Source organism: Drosophila busckii, chromosome 3R (genome assembly GCF_011750605.1).
Source record: "Drosophila busckii strain San Diego stock center, stock number 13000-0081.31 chromosome 3R, ASM1175060v1, whole genome shotgun sequence".
In the NCBI taxonomy this organism is placed as follows: Eukaryota; Metazoa; Arthropoda; class Insecta; order Diptera; family Drosophilidae; genus Drosophila; species Drosophila busckii.
In genome coordinates this window covers 15,925,322-15,937,719 of record NC_046607.1, presented here as the reverse complement: position 1 = coordinate 15,937,719, position 12,398 = coordinate 15,925,322, and the positions used below count along the sequence as shown (strand labels likewise).

At 37.9% G+C, this 12,398-nt stretch overlaps 1 protein-coding gene across 2 annotated transcripts in view; it reads left to right on the top strand.

Moving 5' to 3' along the window:
* The window catches only part of LOC108604181 (ETS-like protein pointed), a 51,416-nt gene that overhangs the window by 20,733 nt on the left and 18,285 nt on the right, over positions 1 to 12,398 (top strand). Inside the window, exons 1-2 of one of the 2 annotated variants that reach the window (XM_017993524.1) lie at positions 11,576 to 11,988; positions 12,056 to 12,172. In XM_017993524.1, coding sequence (XP_017849013.1) covers positions 11,775 to 11,988; positions 12,056 to 12,172 — 331 coding nt within the window. In that variant the 5' untranslated portion in view covers positions 11,576 to 11,774. Of the gene's footprint in view, positions 1 to 11,575; positions 11,989 to 12,055; positions 12,173 to 12,398 lie in introns of those variants that run through there. The other variant, XM_017993523.1, reaches the window with a different exon arrangement.

The window sequence follows — 12,398 nt, the reverse complement described above, 5'->3', positions numbered from 1 at the left end:
CGATTTGGTTTGGCGCTTTGGTGTCTATGCCAGGGAAAACAATTCTCAATTTCTCTATCACACACAGAGGCCAAATCTAAACAAAAACAATCGATAAATTTTCATAGCAGGTTGCAAGTGCTTGTGGCATGCCACGCCAAAGCGCCATCTCCACTCCACTCCACTCACACAGTGGGTTGGTTGGCTGGCTGCCTTTGATGCTTGGCGCAATTTATCAACGCATTTTATTGAGTGTTTTTGTAGCTCGCTTGCATTTTTAATTGTTGCCGCCTGATGTTGACCATAACACCCCCAGAAATTTAGCCAAAGCAGCTAGTGACTGAGCATAAATTTGTATACATTGAAAAGTCGAGAGCGAGCACAATTATATCGGAAGTTAATTTATGCTATAGCCAATGTGTATATACTTGCTAACAGTTTAGTTTTGTTTATTTGAGCCAAAAAGATTTGTAGCCTTGCGCATAAATTAGTTTGTCAATGGCAACGAGCGAGGCGCGCACTCGAGAAAACATTTAAGGGCAATAGCAAAAGCCAAAGAGTTTGGATGCAAACGCTACCGGAAAGCTACAGCAGCGAGCTGTGAATCTTTCGTGCCCCTTGAGCACACGCAAGCTGCAAAATCTTAACTAGGAGCAGGTGAAACTTACGGCTGGACAGACCACTTTGAAAACTGGTCTCTCTCACTCGCTCACTCTCTATTAAAAATAGTCTAATGATCAATGCGCCAGGCCAACATATGCAAATACTAGACAAGGGGCGAGGCAGTGTGGGGTGTGTGGTGTAAGCTTGAAATTGAATGCAATTCAAAAGACGCACAATTCAAGTGTAGAGAGCTTCCAGTTTATGCCAGCGCTAGGCTAGGGCAAAACGCCAGGTGTTATGGCTACAAAGATGCTCCACATCTTGCACGCCAAAGCGCACAACTGGGCACTGGATAGTCTAGTTCTAGTTCTAGTTCGAGTTCGAGTTGTTGTTGTTGTAGCTGGTTGGGGTACTGACTTGTCTTGAGGCTTGTGTCTTTTATCTTGTGGGGGCTTATTACGGCACTCAAATTGCAGCTTCATTCAGAATTATGCATGTGTGTGTATGTCTAAGTATTAGTGTACAGCTGCCCACTGTCAATTTGTTAGCGGATAGAAAAAATGAAGCTGCGTTTATAATTTGGCGTTGGCGCCAGTCTGAAATCTTATTTAAGCAAAACAATTAATATGGGCATTTAGTTTTGGGCTGCTTATCAATTGGCTACCGTCACAGCATTTAAGCCCAAAACGACTACAACTTAATTGCTATCAACGAATGGCCATAAATTTGTCAAAGCAAACCGCAGACATAAACTAAAACTTTAAAAAAGATACATCTCATTTTCATTTAAAGTGGTATTCGAATTGAGAGTGTGTGAAAGCTATAAAAATCTAACTGTCTGTTGAGCTATAGTTACTAATTATGGCTAATTGTTGCTGATAAATATGAATTGTAGCTGTGCTATATCAATTAAGTTGGCCTTAAACTGCTTGATTGAAGCATTAATGCAACTTGATTGGCAAACGGAAGTTTGTTGCTAGAGTTATATTTGCATACAGTTAGCTTTTGCAGATGCGTCACTAGCGCAAGATTAAATGATAAACAGAAATAAAAGATTGTGTGCTATGTGCTTAGAGATATTCCATTCATAATTTGCGCTGCGGCTAGAGCTGCAATCAAGCTACAAGCTACGTATCTATCAAGTACGTTTTGCTCACATGGGCAGTTCATAAACAAAAGATACACACACATAGGCAGAGAGATGTAGCGTAGCATATTTAATTTGAGGCAAACTAGCAATGATTAGGAACATCCGGTTTACTAACCGAAAAAAAAGCCGAAGCGTACAGCAGCAACAGCAGCATCAACAGCAGCAGCAGCATCATCAGCAGCATCCATTGAACAGTAGCTACAACAAACGACACTCAAGCTCTCAAGCTGATGATTCGTTTTGCTCGTTTCGTTCTTCTGCCTGCTGAGCAGAGTTGAGCTGAGGCTGCGTCTATAGCTTATAGACTATGCCGCGTAGTTGTAGCGCCAGCTTTGGGACACAAAAGCAACACAGATAATAATGTTGTCGCTCTTGTTGTTGCTGCTGCTGTGAAGTTGCTGCTGAAGTTGGAATTGTGTGTAATTTGTTTGCTGGCTACTGTATTTGTTGCCTGGACTGCGCATTCAACACGATTCCATCTTGAGCTGCTGTTTGATCAGCCGATCAGCTGCTTTTAACTCAGGACATATTTGCTTTGCTTATTCTGCTTTAATTAAAACTCAAATCTAAGCTACTTCCGATTGCCAAAAACTTGGCGCAGCTATTAAAAGCAAATTAACATAGAACTAAATTTTTTTGCCATGCATAATTCATTAAACATAAATAAATTGATAATTAATAAACTGATGGTCAATCGATAGGCCCAAACTAGTTTCGCTGCTGCTGCTGCTGCTGCTGGCGGAAACATATCCTGTGTGCATTAACTGTTTTACACATGCTTGGCTAACTTCCGTAGCTAGTGCAGACCCCAACGCTTTTCCAGTTTTTCTTGCCCGTCGTACGTTTCCTTTTGCTGCGCTGCTGCGGATGCTTAAATAGGTTGACTTCAACTTGGGCTGACCACTTGTTGCACTTTTCCAAATGCTGATTTGAATGTCAGATATCCTCAGCAGCAGCAGCAGCAGCAGCTTTCGCAAAGCTGTGAGCCAGCAGCAATATCTTGCCACATGATCAGCTGTAGCTGCTGCTGCTGCTGGCAAAAGAGAGAAAGAAAAAGTTGCATTGCATTGCGTTTTGCGTGCAACTCTTGCAGTGTCCGTCGGGTTGTCTATTTTTGCAGCGTGCTGTGGCTGCTGTGGCTGCTGTTGCTGTTGTGTATTTTTTCTCACATGACCGGATGAGCAGCTGCTGGGGATCAGGTGAGATGAGGATGAATATAATAACATAAACCCCAATATCAACAGCAATAGCAATAGCAACAATAACAAGCCACAACGGCAGCAATCGAACTGACGAAACCAGTTTCCATTCAGAAAACAGCAATACGTATTGCTCTGGGGGCCACGAACAGAGAGCCAACTATATGAATTAATCACTTCGTTTGTGTTGTTGTGAGGCAGGCGGGTGGCTGACTCTCCATATTAACCCAGCGGTGTGCGGATGTGTGCAAGTTTTCCAGATCACAAAGCCAAAAGCTAAAGCTAAAGCTGTGTGTGAATGAATTGCTGATGCGCTCGGATCTGTGTGTGAGGCCACTCAATATGCCATGCTATGCACATTTTATGAATGAAATGATCGACAGCTGAATTGCGAAATTGTTAAACAACAACAAAAATCTGTGTCTGTGTGTGTGTGTTGCTCTTATTATTGTGGTTGCTGTGGTTTTGTATCGAACTGAACTCAACGTCAACGTTGTAGCGCCGCTGGTGGATACATAATTTCTCTTAATTATATTACCGTCGATCTTGTAGACTTAATGAGTGTTGATTAAAACTTCTGCGCGTTGCTCATCTAAAATTTATGTAGACATGATGCGCACATAAAACTATCGACATAAATTGTATATATAGCAAATGCTCCATGATATTTGCCACTCGATCTACAGCTTGTTGTTTTTTGTATAGCTTTAAATAATTATTGCTGAGCAGCTAATGAATGAAAGATTTGCCTAATTGAGTAATCAATCAATTTCGTTACACCTGTTGATTTTGTAAGGCAAATAGATTTATGGCCAGCGCGAATTGTTATATTATATATACAAATTTATATAGTTGAACCTTTGGCACTTTTTTTGACCAACCAGCGTCTACGCTTATTATTTGGCCTGCTCTCCAATCTTGTTGACTGCACTTCAAACAGTTGCCAATGTGTCTGTTTGATATCAGACACTCAGTTGCCGCTTTTCGTGGCAGTCTTCACACCTCCTGCTGTTGCAGCCACAACAAGTGCAATGGCAACAAACATGTGCAGCAACTGCTTTGATCTATCGACTGCACTCCCCACCCCATTTGAATTTTCATTGCCTTGTAGACCACTCATAATTATGTATGTTATGTATTCGATTTTCGTTGGCTTTTCATTAATAGCAGCGTTTACTGTACAGGAAGAAGCAGCAGCAGCAGCAACTATCGCTAACAAATCGTTTCGAAAATCATAAAAATGCGTTTTTGTTGGCTTTTGCGCGTTTCCTTTTGTCGTTTGATGTTTTTCCAACTATATCAGAGTTTAGTTCTCATTGAAAATAAACAATGCGCTGCGTTTTGGCTGTGACTTTGATTGTGTACCAATTTGTTGGCTAAAATATATTGGCCATTGGGCCACACATATAAATTTCTCGGTTAGCCTCATGTTGTTTTTTATATTTTAGCATAATGCGAACTGTTTGTAAACATGACAAGTTCCGGCGAAGATTGCACACGTAATTTCATTGAAAGAAAAACGCCGCGCTGTCTGTTTGTGTTTCTTGTTGTTGTTGTTATTGTTGCTGAAACAAAATACCCATAAAGTTGTGCTGTACAAATATGAAAAAGAATAATAATGTGCTGGTTGTTTTTGCTGGAACATATTAAAAATTAATTTATAACGTTGCTTTAGCTAGAAGCAAAAGTTAACCAATTTTTAGACGATTGATCTCAAGTTCCGTTCGCTCATTGCCAATGCACAAAATCTCTCACAAATACAAACACACACACACAGACAAAATGTGAGAGTTTTCGTTTGATCATCAATTTTATTACATATAGTTTTTTTCGGTTTGCTGGAGTCGATTGTTATTGTTGTTTACCCTGCAAGTAATGGGGGTTAAAGGGTAGACAAACTAAAGAATTTAAAAATAGTTTTCGACAATTACAGCTTAGGTTAAAGTATCAGTAAGGTCGGTAGTATTGGAATTAAATATACTAAATTAAGTTAGCGTCCTTTTAATTTATTCCTTGAAATAAATTATGTTTATAAATAATCTTTTAAAAATCAAATATGCAGTCTAAATGAATATTAATTAAATATTTTAAATTAAGTTAGCATATTTTTAATTTATTTTAAATATATTGCTTGAAGAAAAATATCTGAATGAGTTAATAAAAATAAAATATGAAGTCTAATAGCTAAAATAATTTCATTTAATTTTTAATATATTCTTAGCTTTATAAACCCTCAATTATAAAAATAAAAAATAAATAAAATAAAATATGAGCTCTAATACATGAACTAAATATTCTAAATTTAGCAGTCATATATTTAATTTATTTAATTGCATTACTTAAAGAATCATTTTTTTTAAAGATCCTCAAAGTCAAAATAATAAAATAAAATGTGAAGTCTAACAACTGAATTCAACATTCTAAGTTTAAATACCATATTTTTAATTTATTTAAAAATTCTTTATATGCATTACTTGAAGCATAAATTAGTTTGTATATAAATGAATAATATTCAAAGCCTAAGTTAATTCTACAGAGTATTTCAAAGTTCATGCGCTTAGCTGCTGCAATCTGAACAACAATAGCTTATTTTTTTTGTCTATTTATTAGGGGATTTCCAGTTCATATAAACACACTCAGCAGCAAATATACAAAATGCATATAGTACCAACACACACGCTTATCGATCGAATTGACTTTGGCCTGTCTATATAAATTTGTATGCCGTGTTGATCGTTTGTTAAACAAACATAACATGCCAAACGCTCGCTCGTTATATTCTAAGTTATACTATGTGAACTTTTGAGGAGCGAAAGACAGCGCGTCAGCAGCTAAATTATTAACAAATGCAATTAGGCAAAAGTATGCGGACGCCTACTATCAATTAAGCAAATCGAGGGGCTAACTACGCACAATTAAAAAGGCAAAAAGGCAAAAGCTGCAGAGCGAAAGAGACAGCGCGCACTTTACGCACGCGCATTTTGAGATTTCCATAGACTAATTGAATAAAATTGAAATTGAAAGAGCAGCAATTAAAGAAATGTCGTTTTAAGATTATGCATGTGTCCCCCTTATAAATGCCAGACCATTGTGATTATAATATAGGGACTTAACATTAAAACTGCAGACGAGAGTCAGTCATATATGTTTTGACTGATATCAGCGCATTGTTTTCTAGGAATTTCAGTACTATCATAGCTTAAATATATCGCTCTAGTTATCTGCTATGTACATTTTATTGCCAGTTAGGGTCTCCCCCTACTTTTGGGCTAGACAGCGTGTGGCTTTGTTATCGACCACAAAACCAATTATTTGGCCCAGGTAGCTGGTCAGCTGACTAAGACAACCGCTTTTCACTTTTTTGTTCGCACAGCCTTTAGTGGGAGTAATGGCTGCGAAATCGCGTAATAAGGGCAAACAGCAGAAAGAAATGAATTGGCATAAAAATCAGCGTTAAAAGATTTAGGGGAGACAAGCGAGCCCCAGCGGCAGCTTGAGAATTTTTGCCCAAAATTTATATATAAAAGCGAGATGAAAGGCAGCAAAGCAAACCGAAATTTGTTGTATTCCCACGACTCTTGGAGTCGCCAGACGCCAACTGCGACGACGAGTCCTTGATCCGTAGGCATTGAAAGCAGCGTCTTTAGTAAGTGATAGTAGCTTGCTGATTAAATTTTATGCATTTTAAGTCGCATTCAAGTACAAGTCGTGCATGCTGCGCATTAAATTCACAGGGTATGCAGAGCAGGTAAAATTCATACAGCATCCTTGTGTTTGTAATTCGAGTAGTATAGTACTTTATATATATTTCATCATATATAATATGTCAAAATACACGACTGAAAAGAATTTCAAGTTCAAGTGCGTGGGAATTTGTTGTTCTGCGAATTTTTATTGTCTGCAGAAAATTCTTTGTGTGAATGCATAAAATAAATTCTTTATGCATTTGCCAAACAATTAAACAATTGCCAATTAATAAGCGTAAATTCTTTTTATAACAAATTGGGCTTTTAATCAAAGCATTTTGCACCCTATTTGAGGCACTGACTGCCACTAGAATCTTCGCTGCAGCATGCAGCATGCAACATGTGAGAGAGGCACAGACACTGTACACACAATTTAAGTGTTGAGTGTGTAATTTTATATTTCCGGTGTAGTAAGTTTCATACGACAACTCGATGTCTTCGTCGTACGTCTCCAGGGCCACAATCGTGTTCTTCTTCTTCGTTTGGTTTTCTTCTCTTGCCTTGCTGCTGTTTCAGCTGCAAAAGTGCAACAGCTTAGCGCATGACGAAGCGACGTCGCCTCCTGCAATTATTTTTATATTGAAAAGTAAAAAAAGATTCGAAACAAGCAACTGATAAACTCCAGTGCCAGACATTCAAGCCGTGCATACTTATTTAGCCGCCACTGTATATATTTTGTTGTAATTTGTTGCTTGCACCTTATTTGATTTATTTGCTTTCAATAAAATTTAAACAGAATTTAAGAATTATGCTGCATAAAAAAACGCTTATATATATTTTCGTAGAAAAGAGCAAAACAAATAAAATTAAAGCTTTCAACGAATTTGAAATGCTCTACATTTGAAATGCTTCAAATAAAGTGCATAGCGTATCAAAGCTGTTGGTTTATTTTTATTTTATTTAATTCCAAGAACTTGTCACTTGTCTGCGTCTCTTTATTTTTTATTGGGCTTCATTATAGCAACAGCAAGCGCAACATTTTAAAAAGAAACTTCTATATAGCTTGCATATTGACTTCGACTTCAATCGCAGCTGAATCAAATTAGTGCCTTGTTACACCCGAGGCTAGACTCTCTCTCAATTCATAGCTCAATGCATATCAAAGGACAACGTTGCAAAGTCATTTATAAGCTAAATGTTGCAGTGGGTGTTGTATTCGAATCCAACTATATCCAACCATTTGCCATTTGCAGTTCACCTGCTACAAATTTAATAGAATTGTACAAGAGTTCTTTGAGCCAGCCCCAACTCAAGTTATAGTTGTTGGTAATGAAATATCTAACGACCGGAAGTCAATAGCAAATACTTAATAATGTTGTATGTACTTGCGTTCCATGGCGTTGCTTTGCGGTTTGGTTAGCTGTTTGCTTGTTTGATTGTTAGCCCTCGGGGCTGCCATTTACCATACCCACTGCTTTGGCTAATTTATCAGTGGAGCTGGCCAGGCCAACCAAACAACCTGTTGGTAAAAAGCGCAGCTCAATTCAAAGCGAACAAATTAAATTAAATTCTAGCAACTAACGCAAGTGCAAAATCATAAACTAGCAAGCATCACTCTAGCAATTGATATCAAGTTAGTTTCGCACTAATAAACATAACTAACATTAAACTTACGCAAATGAAACTAACAATATATCAAGCATCAATCTAGCAATTGATATCGAAGAAGTAGCTAGAAGTGAACTAATAAAAATAGCTAACAACATTGCTAGACTTTAAGCTAACGCAATTGCAATTCATAAATGAAACAAGCAACAATCTAGCAATTGATAGCCAAGAAAATTCTTCACTTAATTCTTAGAAGCAAACTAATAAAAATAACTAACATAGTTCGACTTCAAAGTTAGTTTTGAAATTATTGCTAGTGCAAATTCATAAATGAAACTAAGCATCAATTTTGCAGCTGATATCAAAGAAATTCCTCAAGTTGGTTTCTTAGAAGAATAAAAATAGACTTTGAAAGCACATTGATAAGAATATCGACCAGTTAACGGAACTAATAACATGCGGATCTTGCTAATTTTGGACAAACGATATCGTATCACAATCTAAGTTCTAGGTACTCATTTCCGAAACAAATTGAGAACCTGCAGTTTCCGCAGATAAGTGCCTAAGTTCGGAAGTTAATTGTGAAGTACACGCGTGCCACACTTCATAAAAAAACACAAGTCGCATTTTATTATAATCAAAATATGGTCATAAGTATGTTAACATTATCTTATCAGAGTTCGATATGTAATCGTAACCTGCACTAATAAATTTTTGCGAGTGCTCCATTTCCTTGATGGCCACTTGATATGCGAATTGGCATTGCGAATTTCTAGGAATTTTGATATTAGCTTATGCCATTAATTGCGCATTACTCATATAAAAAGATTAAATATACAGTGACGTAGTGGAACACGCTAGGGTCTATACCCTAAAAGGGTAAAAACATTTTGGTAGAACTGTTATGAGCGTTATGAGCCAATAGTAATAACAGCTGTTATGTTTAACATATAAATGTTAATTCAAAGTTTTTAAAGAGTATCAATAAGTTAGGCACAGCCAACTTGGAGTACAGAATTTGCATAGTGCAATTATCGCATTCTGAATGGACTACGTGACAAATGCAGCGTCGCTCAAACATCTTATAATTGCGCATAAATTCTATGTATGACCCAATTTAGCTATAAACACAATTTTTATAATAAACACCTCACTGCAAATAGCAGATTATGAACTTAATTATTTCACAGGCAATCCCAAAAGCTATAGGAGAGCGAACTTTCTTGCTTAAGCATTAACACCCAAGTCGCTTTGTATAATTTTAATTCATTTCAAGACTTGGACTTGGTCTGGGTGTGTGTGGCCCAAACGGAACTTTGTTAAGATTTTTGTACAGGCGGCGGGCGCATAATGAATTTCAGACACGCACAGACGTTTTGTAATTTTCAAGTTGTAAGTGCGGCGTTTTGAATAGCTTTTCCCTTTTAGCCCAGCATGACTACGAGTCATGATAATAATAATACGTGTTTTACTACAAAATGTATGCGCAATGTCAAATATGTAAGACAGAACTGCTTGTAAGCAATTTGTTAAACACGCAGCGCATCTCTGCCCACCTCGAAGTGTATCTTGCAGATACAAAGAGACAGCCGAGCGGGGATTACCCCTGCATTTGTCGCCAATTATATGCGGTTTTGTGATAATGACCAAATGTTGCCCCCGCTCGTCCGCCTCACCCAAGTCGTCGCCGTCGTCGCCACACGTAATTTCAATTCATTCATAGACTGAAGAGAAAAAAAAAAAAAAACTCGACGCCGCAGCGGCAGTTTGTTTCATTCATTCATAAATTTACCTGATCGCGCAGTCATAATAGCTCTATCTTATGGCCTTTGGCTTTGGCTGGCTCCGCTTTGCCTGTTTCTTTCTCTACAACAATTTGCTTTTCATATACTTGCGTTCTTTATCACAAAACATGACACGATAGCGATATGGAGAAGCAGAATACAAGGCAAAGCAAACGGAAGCAACGGAAGCAGCGACGCCAGCGTCGATCATTGTGTTGTTCTTGCTGCTGCTGCTGCTGCTGCTGCATGTATTTTTGACGTAAAGAAAACGAGCCAATACTTGTATCTTGTATCTTCCAGCACATATACTACTAGTTGTTGTTGTTTGTATCTCGTTGCCTGGAGTTTCTTTGAGAAGAATGCGCGTGTAAGGCAACATAAGAAATTCATTCATAAATTGATGTAGGAGCTGCACTCTATGCATGTGTGTCTGTGTCTGGAACGAAACTTGAGTAGATTTTTGCCATATGTGATATCTACATGTGTTTGTAGTGTGTACACATGCATGTGAACAAAAAGAAAGGAAAAAAAAAACTAAAAACTGATAGCTCTTGTTCACTTGATCGTCTCACTTATTAAATGCGCTGCATATTGAATATGAAGAGCGAGAGCGCGCTAGAGTGGACTTTTGCGCACCTGCTACACCCTGTATGCGTCTCATTGTCACCTGTTGCCGTTGCTTGTTTGCTTTAGCTTTCATTTGCCTGCATTTGTTTTTGCTTTACTTTTTTTTTTTTTCGCTCAGTGCTAAACAAACAGCCTGTGTGTTGTTTTACTAGGTGTAGCTTATGTTGTTGTTGTTGTTGTCGGCACGTTGTGATGGCCGTTTCCGTTCCACGCACACACACACACACACACACATGCATGCATAAGCAAACACGCACTCTCCCACTTAAAAACAGTTTCGTTTGTGAATGAATTCCATTTCGTTGCGGCGCTCGCTCTGAGATTTAGCAGGCGAACGCTTCAATTCCACTTGTTGCACAGTCTGCGCTCGCTCAGCGCATAACCCTGCAGTACTGCAACTTGCCAGCTCACTACAGTAAGTCATGCTAACAACTTAGCGAACTGCAGGGTCGCTTGCGCTGTTTCACTTCGTTTCATTTTGTTGCTGCTCTGGCTGGTTTCGTTCTCACTGTTTAGGATGCGATCGTTTCGTTTCAGTTTGACTTCACAAATCCAGCAATCCAATAGATACACAAAGAGCCGACGAGTAACTAAAAATTATTTCAGTGTTGTTTTTTTGTTGTGCATTGTGCAACGTCAAATTTTGCTTGGATAAATTTAAATAAATCTTATCGCGTACGTGTGTGTATAAGTGTGTGTATGTGTTTGTGTTTGTTTAAAGAAAAACAAAGAGCAAAGCATAAGCAAAAACAAAACGCAGCTGAACTGATAATGACAGTCTTTAAGCTGCAATTTATGCTGTGAACCATAATTATCGATTGAATGCAATTAATTTAAATAAATGTGCGCCATACAAACCACAAGCGAGTCAAACACACAGCAGTAAATTAAGACTGCGATAGATACATTTGTATCTGTAAGTGCGTTGCGTCGTTAACGAAAGGGTCGCGACTTTCACTGACATTTCGGGTCAAATTTGTTGCTACTTTGATTTTTCACGCACATAAATTGAAACCAATTGAATTGGCCGCCCGCCCAAACTCAACCCCCTTAAGTGAACTTTAATTGCTTTGACTTTTGACACCCAAGACAACAGCAACATTTTGATTGGCTCGCAGTTGTTACAACCAGCAAAATAATGACAAATGAATGGATTGATTGGAATGATTGTCGCATGTTACCACCACTGCGATCAGCTAACTATATAAACAATATCAATAACAACAATAACATAAGTGTGAATAGCTATGATCAAACATTTCTAGGCAATAGTTATCAGTGTCTAACAAGTAAATTTCACTTGAAAGCGCACAAATTACAACAATTGCATACAAGCAATGGCAAACTTAAAGGTAGCAGTCTTAATTTAGTTGCTTAATTTAACAATTAATGCTTTAACTTGATTTATTTTAATTGCAGATGTGCCATCCACAATGCCACCCTTTACGCCCGGCACCAATGGCAAAGTTAACGAGGTGCTCAAAGCCTCATTTGCCTCCTGGGAAAAAGAAGTGCAGAAATGCAATATAACCAAAGGTAATAACATTATTACACACACACATACATCTACACTCAATTAGAACTCTCATGCACTTGTCTAAATGCTCAATTGACTGCATTAGCAATGCCTATAAAATAATAATTTGTTAACAGTTCTCGTTTCGCGTTCAAAGACGTGTTCATAAATGAATATTAATCGTTTCCCACAACAATAGACGTTAGACATAGAGAATTTTTGGTTTTAGCTCCCACGCACATAGCC